The sequence below is a fragment of the Eleutherodactylus coqui genome, chromosome 12 (genome assembly GCF_035609145.1).
Source record: "Eleutherodactylus coqui strain aEleCoq1 chromosome 12, aEleCoq1.hap1, whole genome shotgun sequence".
NCBI classification, from domain to species: Eukaryota; Metazoa; Chordata; class Amphibia; order Anura; family Eleutherodactylidae; genus Eleutherodactylus; species Eleutherodactylus coqui.
In genome coordinates this window covers 70763165-70786685 of record NC_089848.1, presented here as the reverse complement: position 1 = coordinate 70786685, position 23521 = coordinate 70763165, and the positions used below count along the sequence as shown (strand labels likewise).

Here is a 23521-nt window from a genome sequence, read left to right as displayed (position 1 = left end):
CTACTGTAAATCCACTGAACTACCCAGAGATTAAGCACAATGTTCAATAATTAATCTATTAGCTCTTTAGGTGGAACTGAATCAAAGGCTTTACTGAAATCCAGATAGGTGATATCCACGGCACCAGATAATGAAGATGAATCTTAAATCAATGGAAGCGAAGCCACCTATTACATTCTTGGCTCCACATAAGGAGGATGCCTTATTATAGATGATAGCATAAGGGGAGATAGAAGATATGTGGAAGATACTGTAAGCACTACCAGCAGCCAGATTTGGGGCGCAAAGAACAGTCTTTGCTTACACATATATTGGAGATGGGGAGGGGTCCTATTACTATTAGGGGTCCACAAGGCGGCTCTATTACTATAACGGGTAGGCATAAGGGGTTCTATTACTAATTGGCACCACAGCAGAGATACATTTACATATTTATTGGAGGAGGGGAGGGGTCCTATTGCGATTAGGGGTCCACAAGGAGGTTCTATTATTGATTGGGGCCATTGAGCTAGTTATGAGCTTGAATCTGGTACTGTATTTATGTATTGAGGTAAGTTCTGGGATGTATTAAGAGAAGCATAGAGTCTAGATCAATGTTTCTCAACTTCAGTCCTCAGAAACTCCCAACAGGTCATGTTTTCAGGATTTCCTCAGTATTGCGCAGGGGATGTAATTATTGTCAGTGCCTCAGACATTGCCACAGGTTTTCTTACCTTCGGATATCCTGAAAACATCACCTGTTGGGGGTCCCTAAGGACTGGAGTTGAGAAACACTGGTCTAGATCACGTGAGGTAATTATTCCCCTCTACTGCTCCTTGGTCAGACCTCATCTGGAATACTGTGTCCAGTTCTGGGCACCCCAATTTAAAAAAAACATAGACCAACTGGAGCAAGTTCAGAGAAGAGTTACCAAGATGGTAAGCGGTCTGCAAATCATGTCCTATGAAGAACGGTTAAAGGATCTGGGAATGTATAGCTTGCAAAAAAGAAGGCTGAGAGGGGACTTAATAGCTGTCTACAAATATCTGAAGGGCTGTCACAGTGCAGAGGGATCAGCCCTATCCTCATTTGTACAAGGAAAGACTAGAAGCAATAAGATGAAACTGAAAGGGAGGAGACACAGATTAGATATTAGAAAAAACTTTCTGACAGTGAGGGTGATCAGTGAGTGGAACAGGTTACCACGGGAGGTGGTGAGTTCTTCTTCATTGGAAGTGATCAAACAGAGTCTGGACAGACATCTGTCTGGGATGATTTAGTGATCCTGCACTGAGCAGGGGGTTGGACCCGATGACCCTGGAGGTCCCTTCCAACTCTACCATTCTATGATCTGTGATGCAGAAAAAGAGGATCATTATCTCAATTCTTGCCACGGTTTTTGTATGAAAACGTGCCCCATTGAATGAGGCTAAATTTGCATGTGGATGTTTTGCATTTCAAAATTCAAATCTGAAGCAGATATTTGCAATGGAAACATGAGCTGTATAAACATATCATTACAGTACAAGCCAAGTGGATGAGATTTAAAGGAGCACTACATTTTCAGACAACTTATGTTCATCTACTAGCTTGTATAAGTCTCATCATTTCTGTAATACACTTGAATTAAAAATGTTGTTGCTTCACCACTGTGTCACATTTGAAGTACCTGCCACTAGGGGTCTGCCTTCCAGCTTCTTTTCAATCCACTGCCCACTATTAGGCAGAGAGCTTCTATAGCAACAAGGACATAGGGACATTTCTTTAGCAACAGTTTAGGAGCTATCTTCACAGGCCGCTACCATGCATTCCAGCCTGACAGATCTGCAGACATTGTGATAATGATCTGCACAATCTCTGCATCTCCTGCTGTTACAGCATCTGTGTGTATGTGCCTGGGCACATATTATATTGTGTTTACTAACTATTGGCCAGAATGTCTCTGAATGCCTGAATCTTTATGGGAGAGCAGAGAGGCAGGCATTCAGATACTGGTTCCCTGCTGATTAGACCAGAGACCGTGCAATGCAGCATGAGAAGTAAGGGCAAGGAAGTGCAGGACAGTGAACTATTAGCAGAATGCTAGACTTGCTACACACCCTCTTTCTGAAAGTAGATTGTAAACAGCAGAACAATAGAAAAAAGGGGAAGACCACCTGAAAATCTGAATTTATAGACATGGAAGAGGGTGCAAACAGCTGCAAATGAGTGGGGTAAGGAGAACCTGTTATATTTTAGAAAACATTCAAATGAATTGGATAAAATCCATGACAAATCCACACCAAAATCCTCCTGTTAAATGGGGAATGTCTTGCAGTGAAAAACATGTCCTGTGTGGGTGTATCCTAAAAGATTGAATGGATTAAATGCACAGACTGGAGATATCAATACATTTAGCCTCAGAGATGGCGATTTCCTAAAGCTAGCATCAAGAAAAGCTGTACCAGTTGTCCATAGCAAACAATTGAAGGGGCTCTGAAAATTGAAAGTAGGCATCTGATTGGTTGCTATGACTAACTGCTTCCCATTCACCAGTTAGAATGAAAAAAAACTACCCTAGAGATTTTTTTTAAAAACGTGATAATTGACTTCCAATTAACTCTCAAATTTACTAGAGAACTGTTGGCTGCTTCCACACAGAAGACCCGTGCTGCCCCATAGTTCTGTAATAGAACCATACTGACGTTCCTCCAAGAGTCGCTACAGCGCTGTAACTGGAAAACTATAATTCCCATAATGCTGTACTCACAGACCAGAAACATCTCTACTGCAGGAAATGGGTGGCATGTTGCGCCCCTCTGATATTACCAGATATTGCAATGCAATTTTTTTGATCGTGGCAGAAGTCAGTGGTGGAAAATTATTCTAGGAAATTACTTTAAGCGACCCTCCGGACCAGGAGAAACAAAGATGGCCGCAACGCTTCTCTAACTCTCTGATCGCTGTGTACTAGTATAAGTCTCTACACCTGCTTTGATTACCAGTGCTGCCCACATGAGCAGTGCCGGCCAGTCAGAGCAGAGTGTAGTGTTTTAGACCAGCTGCACACGGCCGGATTTGCACTGCGGAATCCGGAGCAGGCGTCCGTCTCTGGAGTCTGTAGCAAATACCTCCCATAGTGCTATGGAAAAGCATTTTTTTTTTTCTGTACACGAGTGAAACTTAATTGCAATTTTCCGCTTACAGAGGAAAAATCGCAGCATGGTCTATTTTAGTGTGGATTCCGCCCCTCGCTACTATTTGCAATGGAAGAGGGCAACTGAACAGCTGCTATTTACGCTGAGCGAGCAGCTCATCGCCCATCATTTATGCTGCATAAACGATGGACAATGAGCAGATTGCTGATTGCTCAGTATAAATAGCAGCCGTTCAGTACTGAACGGCTGCTATGTTAAATGAATGGAGAGGGGCAGCGTGAGGAGAGAAATGTCCTCCAGCTGTCCCGTTGTGAGCCAGCGATACTAGCTCCCATGCAGCAGCACGAGAGCTAGCATGTGCGGGGACGAGTGACGGGCATTGTTTGCCCAACATTCATTCCATCTAAATAGAGCTTTAGTTGCATTGTGTGTTTTAGCTAAAACACATCAAGTACCTGGACTGGCTAGGGCTTTACTGACTGTGATGGTTGACTACATGTTAGAAATATTACTAAGTCAATGGAGTGGTCCCAAGAGGCATATACTAAATGCTGAAGGTCTTCATGCCAGAACTCCAAGATGTACACCTCTGTTGACCCAAAGACACAAGAAAAGTCTGCTCCAATATTCTCAGAACCATGTATATAAGGCAAATTGGTTTTGGTATTATGTTCTGTGAAGCGATGAAACAAAACTGGAACTTTTTGGGACTATAGATCACTGGTATGTCTGGAGGGCAAAGAATGAAGCATATGCTGAAAAGAACACCCTGGCTACAGTGAAGTATGGCGGTGGCTCAGTGATGATTCCGGGCTGCCTTGCTTCCTCTAGTACTGGAAACCTGGAGTGTCTGGAGGACAAGATGCATTCAATCAAGTATCAGAAAATCCAAGAGGAGAACGCAGTGCCATAGATGAGGAAGCTAAAGCTTGGGCATCATTGGACCTTCCAACCGGACAATGATCCCAAGCATACCTCAAAGTTCACTAAGGCTTGGTTTCAGAAGATGTCAGGGAAGAGTATGGAGTGGCTGTCACAGTTGCCTGACTTGAACCCCATAGAAAATCTTTAGTGGTAATTGAAGATGGTGGTTACAGCACACAAACACAAGACTATTAGTGAACTGGAGGCCATTGCCCAGGAGAAATAGGCTAAGATTCCTCAGGAACGCTGCCAGAAGCTGGTGTCTGGTTATTCGTCATGTGTGCAGCAGGTCATAACAGCGAAACGTGCGCTACTTAGTACTAAAGACACTTGTCATGAAGGAGTTAAATAATTTTGAGATTGCAGTAGTCATTAAATGTGGCATTTTGTGTTGAGTTTGGAGAAACCATTTGTTATATTAGTTGTGTTATTTAAATTGTTCTTGTTTCATTTATTTTGCAAACAGCTGCAAAGTTTGTAAATTTGGCAAATAAACCTAGTTTGCATTGGGGTGGAATAATTTTGGTTGCAACTGTAACTGTACTACCAGTCAGCTTCCATAGTTAGTACTATCTGTTGAGTCCTGAAACTTGGAATTTGTAGCTGATGAGCAGATCGAAGTCTGTGAAGCTGATGTTACATCCTTGTAGTCAGCAGCCAGTATTGTATGGAGCCACTAATGAAGCATTGCGCCCACTCTATGGTGTCAACCATCATGTGTGGACCTCAGTACTGGCCATATTCTTATATAGTCCCAGATATTTTTGTATCCTCCCAGGTATAATCCAATCAACATCTCATAGGTTATTATTGTTAGTCAGGTAACATTTCTTATTATGCAGCTATATAGGGGCTGCGTAATGCTACTTTCATACCTGTATTAGGGCTCAGTTTAGGGTTTCCCTCTCTCTGCCTCGTTTTTGGAACAGAGAAACTGAAATAAAACTGAAAAAGTATATTCCCCATTTATTTCAATGAGGTTCAAAAAAAAAAAAAAAACAGAAAGCAAACAGAAAGGCTTCTATTTGCTTCCATTCCGTCAGATTTCCGTTTTTTTATTTCTTTATTTCACAGCCTGCAGCATTACATTTCTGTCCAAAAAATGGAAACCTGATGGACTAGAATCAAACAGAAGGCTTTCTGGGTTTTTTTGTTTTTGTTTTTTTTTTTCAAACCCCATTGAAATTGATGGGGGGGGGGGGGGAAGGATCATTTCTTTCTGTTCTATATCAGTTTCTCTCCTCCAAAAACAGAGCAGAGAGACGGAAACCCTGAACTGACCCTAACGCAGGTGTGACAGCAGCCTAACATGGACTGGTTTGCCCTCATCTGGCTCTTATGATTTGTCTTTCATTATTTTGTTTTTGCTTTCTGTGTTTTATTAGAATTCTTAATTTGAAGATGGAATAAATTGGAATCCAGATAAACTTGCTATGTAACATCCTGATGGTCTTTCTGAAATACCAACTAGCAATTTATTACTTTACTGTAAAGGATACGATTGTTTCACAGTATCTGAGAGTCTAGGTGTCTGAGCTCAGCACCCTAGACTGTTCTGCCCATCAAAGGAGACATGACTGAGAGCACTCAGGAGAGGTACGTTTCTCCCTAGGGAGAGCACCTAGAAGGTGTGAGGAAACTTAGGAGATAAGACAATGTCAGAACACAGGGATCTGGAGGGGACAAATGTGACTGGAAGAAACAGAGAAGGACAAAAGGGGTCTGGAGGAGTGCAGGGGTCTGAAGGAGGATAGAGGAGTCTGGAGGGCAGAGGGTTTTGAAGGGAACAGAGAATATTGGAAGAGGACAGAGTGATCTGGATAAGACAGATGAGTCTGAAGGAAGACAGGGGGTTCTGGAGGAAAACAGAGGATTGGAGTCTGTGGACAGAGGAGTTTGGAGAGGAAGCTGGATTCTAAAGAAGGACAGAAATGTCTGGGGGAGAACAGAGGAGCCTGGAGGAGAACAGTGGGGTTTAGAAGAGGGGTCTGGAGAAAGACAAAAAGACCCCGCCAGTGAGTTTTTTCCCCTCTCCCCACTGAAATAAACATGCATGATGGGCCCTGCCAAACATGCATTCGTTAGGGGAGTCAGGAGAAGTAGCTGTGAGTCACTAGCAAAGTATTTCAAACCTTGGGCTTCCTCTGAGACTTTTGATGGGTTCCCCAGGACACTGCAGGTGCAAGAGCTGTCACTTTTATATTAGGAAAGGTGGACTTTTTTCAGCCTGCCCCAAAAATACTTGGCAAAATAATCAAGACATCTGAGCCAGAATATAGGTAAGAAGGGGAGCAGAGGGTTCATGGGAGTGGAAACAATGCCAAGGGTCCCTATGGCAAGAAGGTTGGGAATCACTGGCCTAGCACCTACGCAGATCTTCAAGGCAGAACATCCATAGACGTAATGGGCAATAATTCTGATTTACATGTCATTTAGCATTTACTCTATCTGCTTTCCTGTCCTGCTGCTTTAACCATATGTTCGAAAGAGTAAGTGTAGCTCAAGAGCATCTTTACAGCTGGAACCGCAGATCTGGTACTTCAAACATTGACCAACAAGTTCAAAGCAGATGTAATCTCATGTTATCAAGGTGGCTCAGTTCAGACACTGAAACCGGAGAGTACCAGTAAAGTTTGGACAATACAAAGCTGTGATGGTCTCATGAGGCTCATGGTGGCTGATTGGCACAGCAAGAGATTGCTAAAGTCACATTATGGCATTTATGTGTTTAAGTCCTGTATTTATCATAGGGGCACTTACATACGTACTTACAATGGCTGTGGCTAAAATACCTGAACCCAAGGATTAGGTCTCTTTTACACTGAATGATCCCCGGTCCGCTCCGGTTCACATACATTAGGCCACATTGTGAAATAAGCATAGGATTGTCATGAGCTTATAACTAGGTTGTTTTTGGATTAAAGCTAGGATAATAAGGGATAAGGCTTATATCTGATCTATATCATATGTGTCTCAAGGCTCCAGCAAGCTATGATTGTGGCTTCTGAAAGGCATTTAGCTGTTGGCCCCAATATAGAGGAAGTGACCCCTAGCCTTGTGTGTTACAATGGCATGGGCCAGTGATGACTGCTATGTTTGTAGTCCTATTATATTTCATAGTATTCAGAATTCTACATGTCCATAATCTGCTGTTCTCTAGAGGTAATGTGAAGCAGGACTAGAGATTAACCCCTCAAGAACCACAGAGTATGGCTCCTGTTCATTCTATGGAAAACAGGTGAGCTCACACACAGCAGAATTGCTGCAAAATTTCAGATATGGAAAGTGACCCTAAATCTTACAGCAATCTACTTACAGTATAATGTAAGTGAATGAGGTTTTAACAAATTTCATTCACTCACAGTGGAAAAAATCTGCAGTGGAAAAGAATTCTGATGTGGATTTTCACAGCAGAATTCAGTCAGCAATTACAGTAGAAAGCTCCATAGTGTATCTGCTATTACCATAGAGGGGTCCATAGTGTGACTGCTATTACAGTAGAGGGGTCCATAGTGTGACTGCTATTACAGTAGAGGGGTCCATAGTGTGACTGCTATTATCATAAAGGGGTTCATAGTGCGACTACTATTACAGTAGAGGGGTCCATAGTGTGACTGCTATTATCGTAAAGGGGTTCATAGTGCGACTACTATTACAGTAGAGGGGTCCATAGTGTGACTGCTATTATCGTAAAGGGGTTCATAGTGTGACTACTATTACAGTAGAGGGGTCCATAGTGTGATTGCTATTACAGTAGAGGGGTCCATAGTGTGGATATTACAGTAGAGGGGTCCATAGTGTGATTGCTATTACAGTAGAGGGGTCCATAGTGTGGATATTACAGTAGAGGGGTCCATAGTGTGACTGCTATTACAGTAGAGGTGTCCATTGTGTGACTGCTCTTACCATAGAGGGGTCTAGAGTGTGACTGCTCTTACCATAGAGGGGTCTATAGTGTGACTGCTCTTACCATAGAGGGGTCTATAGTGTGACTGCTCTTGCCATAGAGGGGTCCATAATGTTACTGCTCTTACCATAGAGGGGTCCATAGTGTGACTGCTTTTACCGTAGAGGGGTCCATATTGTGACTGCTATTACAGTAGAGGGTTCCATAGTGTGACTACTATTATCATAAAGGGGTCCATAGTGTGACTGCTATTATCATAAAGGGGTCCATAGTGCGACTACTATTACAGTAGAGGGGTCCATAATGTGACTGCTATTATCATAAAGGGGTCCATAGTGTGACTGCTATTACAGTAGAGGGGTCCATAGTGTGACTGCTATTACATTAGAGGGGTCCATTGTGTGACTGCTCTTAACATAGAGGGGTCCATAGTGTGACTGCTATTACAGTAGAGGTGTCCATAGTGTGACAGCTCTTGCCATAGAGGGGTCCATAGTGTTACTGCTCTTACCATAGAGGGGTCCATAGTGTGACTGCTATTACCGTAGAGGGGTCCATAGTGTGACTGCTATTACTGTAGAGGGGTCCATAGTGTGACTACTACTACAATAGAGGGTTCCATAGGGTGACTACTATTGCCATAGAGGGGTCCATGGTGTGACTGCTATTACCGTAGAGGGGTTCATAGTGTGACTGCTATTACAGTAGAGGGGCCCATAGTGTGACTGCTATTACCGTAGAGGGTTCCATAGTGTGACTACTATTACCATAAGGGGGCCATAGTGTGACTGCTATTACCGTAGAGGGGTCCATAGTGTATCTACTATTACCGTAGATGGGTCCGTAGTGTGACTGCTATTACCGTAGAGGGGTCCATCGTGTGACTGCTATTACCGTAGAGGGGTCCATCATGTGACTGCTATTACCGTAGAGGGGTCCATAGTGTGACTGCTATTACAGTAGAGGAAAATCACAGAAAGCGGCCATACTTACTGATACATTGATACAAGAGGGCAGGCATATAAACCAGATATCCCTCAAACATATAGAGCCCAGACTGATATATGGAGGAGCGAAAAACTGACCCAAGTGAGGACATTGATGAGACAACCACTCACAAACCCATTTTATGGGGGGGGGGGGGGTTGCTTAGTGTTATTTCCTGCACAAGAAAGTCAATACGGGGTGTCAGACCACATAATACATGTAGTGCACCATGCAGTATGGCAAACCTATTAATGTCGCCATATTTGAAACGTTTGGTACATTTTTTCACTGGGTAGAATGCATAGACGTTTCTGAGTGGAGCTCCTCTGTTCCGTATTTGGGGTATAAATTGAGGCTAGTCTGTAGATAGTGTTGTCTATATAGCAGACTGTTATGACATATCTGCCTTGTTTGTCTGTTGTCTCTTGGATAGGTTAAAATGTTTTTTATTGTGATTAACCCTCCTCTGGCTTTAGAGGTGTAATGGCTTTCATTCCATCTTCCGGTAGTTCTGATTCTACGGTGTAATGTGCATCAATGAGGGAATTGTGTGACGCTGCAAACTCTGGCATTTTAGTTTCTATGTGGCTAATTCTAGCAGGGTTAATGGGTTGGATTAGCTGGGCAAAGTTAGCTTGTTGAGATAGTTCCAGCATGGATTTCATGGTAGTATGGGTAAGAGAAGAGTGAGATACAAGGACATCCCATGCCCCTTCAGAGAGTCCATCCTCTTTGTTTTGCTGAGCTAGCAGAAGGAGAGGAGGTCCCCGCTGCCCTATGGCCATGCAGATAATGATGATGATGATGATGATGATGATGAAATTGCTGTTTTGGGGACTCCCGCCTCGTTTACACAGGACTGCTCTCCAAACCGTAGGTTGCAGGAGCGATCAGATCAGATTCCTCCTCTGTTACAGGACCAAGGAACCTAAGATATTATTGCTGTAAAGTCACTTTTGGGCCCTAGTGGATCAAAAGCTCTGCAATAAGCCGCCGTTCACTCCAGCGAACCAAACCACATCTTGTGTGACTATTACAGTAGAGAGTGTAACTGATATTACAGTTGAATGCTCCATATTGTGACTGTTCTTTTGCATTACATACATGAGTTGGTGGGCTCATGAAGGCACTAATCTTGTTTCATAGAATGGTAGAGTTGAAAGGGACCTCCAGAGTCATCTGGTCCAACCCCCTGCCCAATGCAGGATTTACTAAATCATCCCAGACAAATGTCTGTCCAGCCTTTGTTTAAACACTTCCATTGAAGGAGAACTCACCACCTCCCGTGGCAACCTGTTCCACTCATTGATCACCCTCAGGGCTTATTGAACACGAGCATATATTGGCCGGCGCTTTCACGGCCAGCCAATATACACTACCATCTGATGCATTGGATTCCAATACATCAAATCACACAGGCGTATTTTACACAGCATAAAAGTGCCCAGCAGGAAAGATAGTCCCGAAACTATTTTACTGGTCAGACTACGGCCGCTGCCATAGACTCCTATGGGAGCCAAACAGCGGCCAGAGAAGGGAGGTGGGAGGGAGTTTAGCAGTATGACTGCTTAACTCCCTCCCCCTTCTCTTCGCCCCTTGCCATTGTTTGCAATGGGAGGGGCGGAACTAAGCTCTGCCCCTCCCCTTGTAAACAGCAACAAGGGGGCGGGAGCTCAGGACACTAGCTCCCGCCTTGTCAAACCTCCTCCCCTTGCAGAGAGCCGGCGAGGGGGAGGGAAGGGGGAGACAGTTTAGCAGAGCTAAGTTGTCTTCCCCGCCCGATGGCATATACGCTGACCCCGTGCAACAGATGACCGTGAAACCGCTGATATATGCTTGTGTGAATAAGCTCTCGGTCTCACAAGTTTCCCTGCTGTTGGTATTAAGGCGACTTATGTTCGAAGCTTCGCTGTCCCACGGATGTGATAATATGGGGTGATGCAGTGCATTTAGTATAAATCTATGGAAATACACTTATTTCAGTAAAACTTTCTTCTCTTCTGTAATTGGAGGACAATTCGATTATTCAGGAGTCGATGGCGGAACTGCATTGTTAGAGCCAGAGCAATTACTGTTTTAGGTAATATGATAGTCATTGTGGATGGCATCACGTGACTGCTATTCTGCGATGCACCTGATGAAGCTGGGGCTTTATTACTAATCAGGCGTCATTAACATTATTCATTAAAATGGAGTTTAGTCCGACACTTGGACCTCATTTATCAAAACTGAAATTGTGCGGAAAATCCATACCAAAAACCATGTCGAAATCTGCACCACCGGTATGGATTTTGGTGCGGAGCCACAGCTGATTGCACCCTTTCATTGGAAGGGGTGAAGTCTGCTGCAGATCTGCCCCCAAAAACACAACAATGGTGCAGATTTTAACACTGAAATTATTATATGGATTTTGACACCATTTCCGCTTTGTGTGAATGTACCCCAAGGCTGCCTTCACACAGGTGAGAAAATAGCGCCAGCTTTGTGCCTTGCGAGACAAACAAATATGGCCCCCATTCTTTTGAATGAGGTCATGCATATGAGCGATGCTTTCCCGCATGGCACCGCGATGCGATGCAGGAAACAAATTGCAGCATGTCCTATCTAGCTGCATGCTCTTACATTGCAGTGCTCATTGTTTTTAATGGGGCCGGCGGCAGCACCACGAGGTCTCCCACTGCCAGCCGCGGCGGCGGATTGCTTTTTACCCGAAGTGATGCAAGGCTGTTTTGACATAAAAACGCCTCACATTCTTGAGGAATTCACATGGTTTACTCATTTTTGGTTGAGAATCCGCAGGCGGAATTTACCTTGTCAATGGGCAAAATGCATGTACAGAATTCCAACATGGAAACGACACAAAATCTAAAAAAGGGACATGTGGAATTTGACGTGGAAACAATGCAGAAGCTAAAATGAAGTGATGTGAATTTTGCCCATTGACATTTGCCCATTCTGCTCGTGCGGATCCATGCTAGAAACAGAGATACGATGTGGATTTTGACGCTTTTTTGAGGCAGAATTTACGTGAAAAATCCGGTTGTGTGCACATGCCATTGGTATATTCACATGTCGGGGAATTGGTGCAGATCTTGCGATCGGCAACAATGACAGTTTTGATGAATGAGGCCCATCATTTGTAGAAAGAACATGTCAGCAGCGCTGGTCACCGGATGTACTATCTGAAGATAGCGTGTCACCAGCAATGGTCACTGGATATATTTATTATCTGTAGCCTGAAGTTGTCAGCAGCCATGATCAACGAATGTATTGTCTTTAGAACAAGCAGGTTTGCAGAATTGGGCAAGGATTGATATTCTGTAGACTACATCAGCAATAGTCACCGGATGTATTTCATGTAAAGGGAGCTTGTCAGCAGCCATAGTCACCGGGAATGTTACCTCTAGAGTGATTGTGTCAGTACACATGGTCTTCATGACGGTCTGCTGGCCAGAAATGGAACGGACCCCATTATAGTCAATGGAGGAGGGAAGCATTCGGTTCTGTCATAAGCCAGAACAATTTGGCCAGGAGTTGCCGTTTTCCTGGTCTCCAAATTGAGTAGGAAAACTGAATGCCAAACGCTAATGTGAACGAGCCCTTTACTGTAGATAACCAGTCAGCAGCCATTGTTAGAGACATTATCTGTAGAACGAGAGTGTCAGCAGCCATTGTTATAAGAGGTATTGTCTGTAGAACGAGTGTCAGCAGCCATTGTTACCAGAGGTATTATCTATAGTAGGAGAGTGTCAGCAGCCATTATTACAGGAGGCATTAGCTGTAGAACGAGAGTGTCAGCAGCCATTGTTATGGGAGGCATTATCTGTAGAACGAGAGTGTCAGCAGCCATTGTTATGGGAGGCATTATCTGTAGAACGAGAGTGTCAGCCGCCATTGTTATGGGAGGCATTATCTGTAGAACGAGAGTGTCAGCAGCCATTGTTATGGGAGGTATTATCTGTAGAACGGGAGTGTCAGCAGCCATTGTTATGGGAGGCATTATCTGTAGAACGGGAGTGTCAGCAGCCATTGTTATGGGAGGCATTATCTGTAGAACGGGAGTGTCAGCAGCCATTGTTATGGGAGGCATTATCTGTAGAACGGGAGTGTCAGCAGCCATTGTTATGGGAGGCATTATCTGTAGAACGAGAGTGTCAGCAGCCATTGTTATGGGAGGCATTATCTGTAGAACGGGAGTGTCAGCAGCCATTGTTATGGGAGGCATTATCTGTAGAACGAGAGTGTCAGCAGCCATTGTTATGGGAGGTATTATCTGTAGAACAAGAGTGTCAGCAGCCATTGTTATGGGAGGCATTATCTGTAGAACGAGAGTGTCAGCAGCCATTGTTATGGGAGGCATTATCTGTAGAACGAGAGTGTCAGCAGCCATTGTTATGGGAGGCATTATCTGTAGAACAAAAGTGTCAGCCGCCATTGTTATAGGAGATATTATCTGTGGAACGAGAGTGTTAGCAGCCATTGTTATGGGAGGCATTATCTGTAGAACAAAAGTGTCAGCAGCCATTGTTATGGGAGGCATTATCTGTAGAACGAGAGTGTCAGCAGCCATTGTTATGGGAGGCAGTATCTGTAGAACAAAAGTGTCAGCCGCCATTGTTATAGGAGATATTATCTGTGGAACGAGAGTGTTAGCAGCCATTGTTATGGGAGGCATTATCTGTAGAACGAGAGTGTCAGCAGCCATTGTTATGGGAGGTATTATCTGTAGAACAAGAGTGTCAGCAGCCATTGTTATGGGAGGCATTATCTGTAGAACGAGAGTGTCAGCAGCCATTGTTATAGGAGGCATTATCTGTAGAATGAGAGTGTCAGCCGCTATTGTTATAGGAGGCATTATCTGTAGAACGAGAGTGTCAACCGCCATTGTTATGGTAGGCATATGTAGAAAGAGAGTGTCAGCAGCCATGGCGAGTGGAAGTGGGTTTTTTTTAGATAATAAGCTTCTATTTTATGTTGTGGTAACTGCTTTTTAATTTTAAAAGCCATAAAACATATAGGTGCGCCATGGTGGACTAAGGCTTTGACATATAATAGCATGGTGATGGATGCAGCCACTCATATCAACTGCTGAATATGCATGGCTGCAGATACAAGGCACAAACTATCTCAGACATGGACCGAGCTGCTCCGACAGGTCAGTTCCAGAACCAGTGGCAGAAGAAATCCTCAAACCATCACCAGTCCAGGAATAGGCGATCCAGCATTTTGGGTAGAGGTCACACAGATGGAAGCGTTGCCATTCCTGATCTTATAGGTGCCCTGCAAATGATTTTAAGGAAGGTTATATTATGTGTAAAATGCAGCACCGCAAAGTAGATATAAAACTTTGCTTTCTTCAGTAAAGCTGGCTGTCTGCGAGCGATTTGTCATAGCGTGATCTGTAGCGATAAATCGCATGCGGAGCACACATGAAATGCTTTCCATGGGATTACTGTGGAAAGCACAGCCCAATGTGCACGAGTCTAAAAGTCATTAAGATAGGTTAATCACGGAGATATTAGTGCTCCCCTGCGGCAGAATATCGCTTGCGATATTTTGTCCAGCCCGTGGAAACTCAGCCTAAGGCATGTTTAACCCTTTCCAGTCCAGTCCACTGTCATTGAAGACATTATGAGTTAAGGCTGTACAGCTCTGATGATGGAAGATGTCAGTCGGGGTTCTCTTACTGTATATTGCCAGCCTCTCTGCTGTCCGAGCCTATCCAATGTTTCACCTCATGCAGTACTGTCTTTAGCCAGCAGATAGCGCCGTTTTAGAACGTCAGAAAAAAGTAAGCCCGCTAGGAAAACCAGGATACAAATTGGATTGGAAAGGGTTAAAATAGTTTCAATGACATAAAAAGGAAAAAAAAAAGAAAAGACCTACCTACACGTTTCAAGCATTAGCACTCTTTGTCATTGCAACGAGCATAATAAAACCATAATTCACCATATACTAAATTATTTAGATTGCTGTGCATGCTCTCCTATAAAAGCTTCACTGGGGGACATTGCAGGAATGGGCGAGTATAAAAACTACATCTGCCAGCTTGTCATCACCTCCTGAGCGCCTCAATCCTGCCATTGCTGTGGAGCGGCCCACTGCCCCTGCTGGTGTGATGGTCTTGGGTCATTGCATACGACAGTCGGTCCCCCCTAGTAGAGGTACGAGAGACGATGACAGCTCAGCGATATGTTCAGGACATCCTGCAGTCACATGTGTTCCTCTCATGGCGGCTTCCAAGAGGCAGCAGGATAATGCTCGGCCACACACACAAGGGGGTCACAGGAATGTTCCCACAACATTGTCACACTTCTGTGGTCTGACCAGTGGCCAGATTTATCACCAATAAAACATGTATGGGAAGATCTGTGATGCCAACTTCGATAACCTACGAGTTTGTACGATTTAGAGCACAGGTGTCAAACACAAGGCACGCGGGCCGAATCCGGCCCGCCACCTTATTTTCTGTGTCCCACCGCCTGTGCAGCACGTTCCCTCACCCTCCGTGCTGCTGTCAGTAGGCGATCTTCTATCGGCTTGTTCTGTCTCAGTAGAGCAGACAAAGATAGAGGAGTGCCGATAGCACACTGACAACGGCCGCAGAGGAGGGGAGAAGACAGCAGAGAACATGATCTCTGGTGCCAGGAGAGTAGTGCTGTGGAGGAGCAGCTGCAGGGTGAGAGCCTAGTCAGCACTGATCTCCTCTCACTGGCCCTCCCTCTGTTCATGGCTGCAGGCCTAGGGAGACATCAGGGGCCCACGTGTGTAGGAGGGCCCCAAAGAGAACTGAAATCAGTCGGTATACCTGCAGGGGGACCACATTGGATGCAGGTAAGTATAAAAATGCAGAAGTGTCCTTGTGTGTGTGTGTGTATATATATATATATATATATATATATATATATATATATATATATATATATATATATAAATATATAGTGCGCGTATGTGTATAATAGTGTACGCCTGTGCGCGTATGTGTATATAGTGTGCACCTGTGCGCGTATGTGTATAATAGTGTGCGCGTATGTGTGTAATAGTGTGCACCTGTGCGCGTATGTGTATAATAGTGTGCGCCTGTGTGTAATAGTGTGCGTCTGTGCGTGTATGTGTATAACAGTGCATGCCTGTGCGCGTCTGTGTATAATAGTGCGTGCCTGTGTATAATAGTGCGTGCCTGTGTATAATAGTGCGTGCCTGTGCGTGTATGTGTATAATAGTGTGCGCCTGTGCGCGTATGTGAATAATAGTGTGCGCGTATGTAATAGTGTGCGTCTGTGCGCGTATGTGTGTAATAGTGCGCATCTGTGTGCGTATGTGTATAATAGTGTGCGTCTGTGTATAATAGTGTGCGTCTATGCGTGTGTGTATAATATTGTGCGTCTGTGCGCGTATGTGTATAATAGTGTGCGTCTGTGTATAATATTGTGCGTCTGTGCGCGTCTGTGTATAATAGTGTGCGTCTGTGTATAATAGTGTGCGTCTATGCGTGTGTGTATAATATTGTGCGTCTGTGCGTGTATGTGTATAATAGTGTGTGTCTGTGTATAATAGTGTGCGTCTGTGTATAATAGTGTGCGTCTGTGTATAATATTGTGCGTCTGTGTATAATATTGTGCGTCTGTGCGCGTATGTGTATAATAGTGTGCGTCTGTGCGCGTATGTGTATAATAGTGTGCGTCTGTGTATAATAGTGTGCGTCTGTGCGCGTATGTGTATAATAGTGTGCGTCTTGTGTATAATATTGTGTGTCTGTGCGTGTATGTGTATAATAGTGTGCGTGTATGTGTATAATTTTGTGCGCCACTGGCCACTATGGGGGTCACTTTTACTATACTGTCTTACAATTAGAATCGGCCCTTTGAAGGCACCCGTAAGGCTGATGTGGCCCTCGGTGAAAATTAGTTTGACACCCCTGATTTAGAGGCTCAGTTACAGCACATGTGGACCAATATACAACAGGATACCATACGGAACCTGTATGCCTTCCTACCTGCCCGTATCAGATCTTGTATCCAATCTAGAGGTGGCCCAACAGGGTACCAGAGCCTCCCTGCCCACCCGTATCACATCTTGTATCCAAGCTAGAGGAGGTACAACAGTGTACTAGAGCCTCCATGCCTGCCCGTATCACATCTTGTATCTAAGCTAGAGGTGATACTACAGAGTATTATAGCCTCAAATACCTACCCGTATCACATATTGTATCCAAGCTAGACGGCCCAACAGGGTACTAGAACCTCCATGCCTGCTCGTATCACGTTAGATCTAAGCTAGAGGCGGTACAACAGGGTAATAGAGCCTCCATACCCACCCGTATCACATTTTGTATCCAAGCTACAGGCAGTACAGCAGGGTACTAGAGCCTCCATGCCTAACTGTATCATATCTTGCATCCAACCTAGAGTTGGTACAACAGGGCACTAGAGCCTCCATGCCCACCCGTATCACATCTTGTATCTAAGCTAGAGACGGTACAACAGGGTACTAGAGCCTCCATGCCCGCCCATATCACATCTTGTATCTAAGCTAGAGGCGGTACAACAGGGTACTAGAGCCTTCCTTCACTGGTTCAGGTTTTCTGCAATAAATGATCCTTCAATACCGTAATCACTTACTTATATCAACGCTACAATTACAGTCATTCAATTCCGACAACTCCTTCTAAGTGCTTAATTATTGTCTTTTGACCAGGAGTGTATATTATTCATGATGGAACTAGATTAACTAGCTGATAGTAATATTAGTGAATTTGTATCTTGTGATTAAATGTGTGGTTTTGATTGGTGGAAAGTGCTTTTAATTCTCCATGGTTCCGCTATGCTTGTTGGGATGACCGAGTTGTTAGTAACACTTGAAAGCGTGCAGGAACATTTTTTCATTTTTAAGACACCAACGCTCTTTTAATCACGTCTCAATAAAAAGGAAGAAAAATTTTATATCAACTTTGTGGTGCTGGATTTTACACATGCTTTCCTTGGAGCTTATCCTCTGCCTGGTTGTCCACTGGGGATCCGCAAACGGTTTAATGGACATTGGGAGCGCCACAGACGGGCGAGTTGACCGTTCATTGTTTCCCTAGACTGCCTTCACATTTATGTTAGAACCTCTAGTCAGATATTCTGTCGCAGATTCGGCACAACATCGCATGCGTGCAGCGCCATTTCTTCCGGTAAAATGCCGGGCAGCTGAGCAAAAACCAAACAGAGCCCGTTATAGTCAAGGGGGTCCTTTGACGCTGTTCAGCCCAGGGATTCCTCTTTCCTGGCTCCCCAAACGGAGCGAGAAAACAGCCTTATCTGGATATTTCTATCTAGACATGTGGTCCACGTAGGGATGACTTTGTACAATAGTCTTCTGATAAGCAACATCACCCCCTGGTGGCCAGATCCTTGGAGACACAACTGTATGAACATTTTCCATTATTCACTTACGTGGCAGCAACAATGGCCTTCTGAAGCACCATTAAAGGAACTGAAGGCCTCTACTCCTCCTTCCTCACTCCCTCCTGCCTCGTGAAAATACAACCCTAGAAGTGTATAGCATGCAGAAGTCTTCTGCCCATTCGGGTGGAATACAGACCAATACATTATCCCCCCCCCCCATGTGATATATATTATTGCTACATGTCCCATCACCTCCTCACAGATGTAACCTATTCATTGGTAAACTCTTCACCAGATATTCTACGTGGCAAAAGTAAGTGAACGCCCTCCTAATTAGTGAGTTCAGGTGTTTCGGCCGCTTCCCCTGTGAACAAGTGCTTAAAGTCAAGCACACAGCCATGTAGGCGAGACACTGGCGTCACTATGGCCCATGCTGACGACATCAAGGACTGTAAATGCAACATGGTCATAAGATGCTACCCTAACGTCAGCTCATGACTTTTTTTGATCTGCTAGATCTGCCTCGGTGACTACTAGTGAGAAGTGAAAGCAACTGTCGAGCACCAAAGCGGGTGGTGTGAAAATTGACCCTCCCATTTTTTTTTTTTTTATTACCAGTAATATCTGCATAAGAACTGTGTCAAGAGTTTCCATCTGGCATAGCAATTTCTCTTTGTGGCGACCACCAAATTGGTGTAGGAAGTCTTATAAGACAGGCAACGCACCATGGGAAAAGGGATATGCAAATTAGTTCTCATCTAGAAAGCTCTCTAGTGCCACCTATCGACTAACAACCCTATAAATCAATCAATAAGCCTTGCAACATCATTAAGGCTATAATCCAAACTAGAATCTCCTCCATTATATAAAAAAAAAAGACACCAAACCAGTACCCTAAACTGCACCGACGAGGGGCGAAAACAGCAAGAGAGCTCTGTCTGTGGTTGGGTATCTTTTCCTTATGGAGGAGACTCTGGTTTGGCTTATATCTTTAGTTATGTTGAAAGGCCTGATAAGAGAGTCCATCGTTGACTTACAAGGTTGCTATCAAATAGGTGGCGCTAGAGAGCCAGTTTTCTCCCTCCTGGATGAGAGCTAAGTTGTATATCAGAAGCTTCCAGAAATGGATTTCCATGATGGAGCAGCTCCACACAAGCCAAAGATCCACATGCACAATGACAACCCTTCTGCTGGGGTATCTTCACTGTACTACGGGAGCAGCTGCACACAAGCTTAAGATCAGCAAGCATTGGCTGCAGCAGCGTAAAGCACAGTATTAATAGATGCTGCTGCAGCGGGACACAAGTAAGATGAACATGCACAATGCCAAGCGTGTGATGTAAAGCACCTCGTGTCTGCACAGAAGCCCAAGCTCACCATGCTCAATGCTAAGCGTTGGCTGGCGTAGGGTAAAGCATGATGTCACTGGATTCTGGAAACATGTTCTCTGGGGAGATGAATCACCTTCATTCTGATAATGGATGAATCTGGGTTTGGCAGATGCCCGTTGGCTACTATAAAACGTGCTGGAGGAGGGTTAATAATCAGGCCTGCCATTTCTGGGTTGGTCCCCATTTCCAGTAATTAAGGTTTAATTGTACATACAAAGATATTTTACATAACTGTCACTTCCGCCTTTGTGGTAAGAGTTTGGGAAAGGCCCTTTCCTGTTGCAGCGTGACTACAGCCCTGTGTACACAACGAGCTCCATAAAGACCTGGGGTGCGTTTGTACGGAGGAACTCAAGTGGCTGCACAGAGGCCAGACTCCCTCCGGGATGTAATGGAACACACACTGTGAGTCGAACCTTCTCATCTTACATACATTTGACCTCAGAAAAGTCATACAAATTCTTACAGACTCCCCAAAATCTTATGCAAAGAGTTTTTGGCTCGTATAGGTTCAAAAGTTGGCCAACTCCATATGGACTCCCATGACTCTACAATGGGATAGGCTCATACAGGTGTGATGGCCAGGAGTCCACATACTTCTGACCACATTATGTATGATAGTGTATTTGGTGAGAATCCGGCGCTGGAGAGTCATACTGTGACACTGCGGACATGGGGTATGGGTTAGTCAAGGATTCTAACTCACTATGGTTTCACGTAATTTAATGATACAACAGTCACAGTATAAAAGTGCTTCTCAGAAAACATTTTACATGGAGAATGGGTGAGGACAACAGTTTTAGTGTTCAATGAGCAGTTGACACCTGGCTGGTGCCGCATCACCCCGAACGAGTAACTGGAAATATAAATAATAGTGTCGTGTATGGCGATCCTTCACTCTATAGACCGGAGCTGCAGCTAATGTCCTCAATAAAGTCCTCCGAAACCAAAAGACTGTGTCTCGAAACCACGGCTGTGTTTATGTTCTGCTCTTCAAACCAACTGGAGAACACAGGAGATGTGTTTATCGACCATGAATACTATGGGTTAGAGATGGAACACAGACTGGCGTCACCACAAGCGGTAGATGGGAGAACCTCCATCTTTGCCGCACGTGACACCGGCATTAAAAATGGTTACCTGGCAGACCTTCCTTGTGTACCAGCCACACAGCGATTATCTGCTGGCATCTTCTTCTCTTCGACTTTCGCCCAGGATGACGGGACATACGAAAATTTAATGGTCATGTTCCTCTAACAACCAAGCGATCTCACACGCCCCGAACATGAGCTCAGCTGACTAGACTCCATCGTGTAAAGCAGCACAGACTTACAGAACAAACTTTAGAAGAGAAATGACCTGGATTAGACATGGTACATAGGCTAAGATAGCGGCATGCAATCAGGACTACAGAGCTTCGGACAGCGACTCTACCCGAGACTGCCAACAGGCTCATGCATCCAAGCTAACCATCAAGAATAAATAGTAGGACTAGTAAGGGATGGGGAGTGGACGAAAGGGGTTCTGTCTGTTCCACCATTCGGCAAAGAATGACCTGATGTGAGTGCACTATGAGGAAACAAACGGTAGTCCCTGGGGGTAAGGGGATCTCATACGTCTCCATTAGCACCGTGAAGTTCGAAACCTCAGTTTGTCTTAGGAGGGTGGTTCATGCCCTCGACAGGTTGGAGCGTTATGCAAGTCTCTTCTTTCCTATGTAGTTATCTTTGGATACTAGTCCCCTCTGACCACTGTCAGCACCAGTAACACTATGCAAAGCTTTCACATCATGGCACGTAGCGCCAGGTGGCTATCTGGAGTATGTGTCCTCTGGTGGATAAGGAGGTGGGAACTTTGGCGAAAGCTCTTTCCACATTCTGCGCAGGTGTACGGCCGCTCGCCCGTGTGCACCCTCTGATGTGTCACCAGGGATGAGTTGCGGCTGAAACACTTTCCACATTCGTTACACACAAATGGTTTCTCTCCGGTGTGGATGCGCTGGTGGATGACCAGATAGGAGCTCTGGCTGAAACTTTTTCCGCATTCCTTGCACGTGTAGCGCTTTTCTCCACGGTGGACGCGGTGGTGACGGTTGTAGTCAGAACTGTGGATGAAGCCCTTTCCACACTCAATGCAGATATAAGGTTTCTCGCCCGTGTGGGTCCTCTGGTGGGTCACCAGGGTGGAGTTACAGCTGAAGCTCTTCCCGCACCGCAGGCAGGTGTAGGGTTTCTCACCAGTGTGGATTCTCTGGTGAGTCACTAACTGAGAGCTTCTCCGGAAACACTTTCCACAATCAGTACAACTAAAAGGCTTTTCGCCGGTGTGTGTCCTCTTGTGTCGTAGATATGCAGACTTATACCGGCTAGTTTTCCCACACTCAACACAAATATATTTTTTGTCCTTTGAGTCTGTATCCTGCAAGATTTTAATTGCTTTAAATGCTTTTAAACGTTGATCTGAGGAGTGTGAGCGCCCCCTAGGCGAGGCTAAGTTCTCTCCATGATCTTCAAAGGGAATACCCTGCGCGTCGTAAGCATAAGAGCTCTCGCCCATCTCGAAGGCAACATCTTCCTCCATCTCAGTCTCTCTGCGGGACGACTCCCGCTCACTGGCCAAGTTCTGCAGATGAGCTATAATATTAGACAGTTTACTGGTCCCTTTGCTGCTGGGGCCCGCTTTGGTTGATCCACTATGGGGTGAGTCGTCTTTTTTCTCGGATGCAAAGAAACTTTCCTCACTCTCTTCGCCTGGAGCAGAATGGGAAATATCATCGTCGTCGTGACAATCTAACAAAACGCCACATTGCTGGATATATAATGTGTTTTCATCTTCAGTTCCGTTCATTGGCCCAAAAGAGTCTACAGAAGAAGAACAACAAGTCACTAATGTATAGCGGAGACTGGTCCCTGCTCTGACCCCTCCCTGTCCTTCCACTATATCCATCATCTATTCCTAACCCTTCATGCACATCAATGCGCTTACCTCTCCGTGCCCTTTACCAGCATTCCTGCTCTTACCTCTTCCTATTTACCCACATCCCTACTCTCACTTCTCCCTGCTCTTTACCCTCGACCCTGCTCTCGCGACTCCTTGGCCTTACCCTCGACCATGCTCTCGCCTCTCCTTGGCCCTCGTCCCCGCCTCCCCTAGCCCTTGGCCCTCGTCCCCGCCCTCGCCTCCCCTGGCCCTTGGCCCTCGTCCCCGCTCTCGCCTCCCCTGGCCCTTGGCCCTCGTCCCCGCTCTCGCCTCCCCTGGCCCTTGGCCCTCGTCCCCGCCCTCCCCTGGCCCTTGGCCCTCGTCCCCGCCCTCCCCTGGCCCTTGGCCCTCGTCCCCGCCCTCGCCTCCCCTGGCCCTTTGCCCTCGTCCCCGCCCTCGCCTCCCCTGGCCCTTTGCCCTCGTCCCCGCCCTCGCCTCCCCTGGCCCTTTGCCCTCGTCCCCGCCCTCGCCTCCCCTGGCCCTTTGCCCTCGTCCCCGCCCTCGCCTCCCCTGGCCCTTTGCCCTCGTCCCCGCCCTCGCCTCCCCTGGCCCTTTGCCCTCGTCCCCGCCCTCGCCTCCCCTGGCCCTTTGCCCTCGTCCCCGCCCTCGCCTCCCCTGGCCCTTTGCCCTCGTCCCCGCCCTCGCCTCCCCCTGGCCCTTTGCCCTCGTCCCCGCCCTCGCCTCCCCTGGCCCTTTGCCCTCGTCCCCGCCCTCGCCTCCCCTGGCCCTTTGCCCTCGTCCCCGCCCTCGCCTCCCCTGGCCCTTTGCCCTCGTCCCCGCCCTCGCCTCCCCTGGCCCTTTGCCCTCGTCCCCGCCCTCGCCTCCCC

The 23521-nt window shown here is 45.8% G+C and overlaps 1 protein-coding gene across 1 annotated transcript in view; it reads right to left on the bottom strand.

The window, feature by feature from the left end:
* Positions 1–20421: 20421 nt before the first annotated feature.
* The window catches only part of LOC136586561 (uncharacterized), a 52879-nt gene continuing 49779 nt past the window's right edge, over positions 20422–23521 (bottom strand). Inside the window, exon 17 of the mRNA XM_066584697.1 lies at positions 20422–22576. Coding sequence (XP_066440794.1) covers positions 21498–22576 — 1079 coding nt within the window. The 3' untranslated portion in view covers positions 20422–21497. The remainder of the gene's footprint in view (positions 22577–23521) is intronic.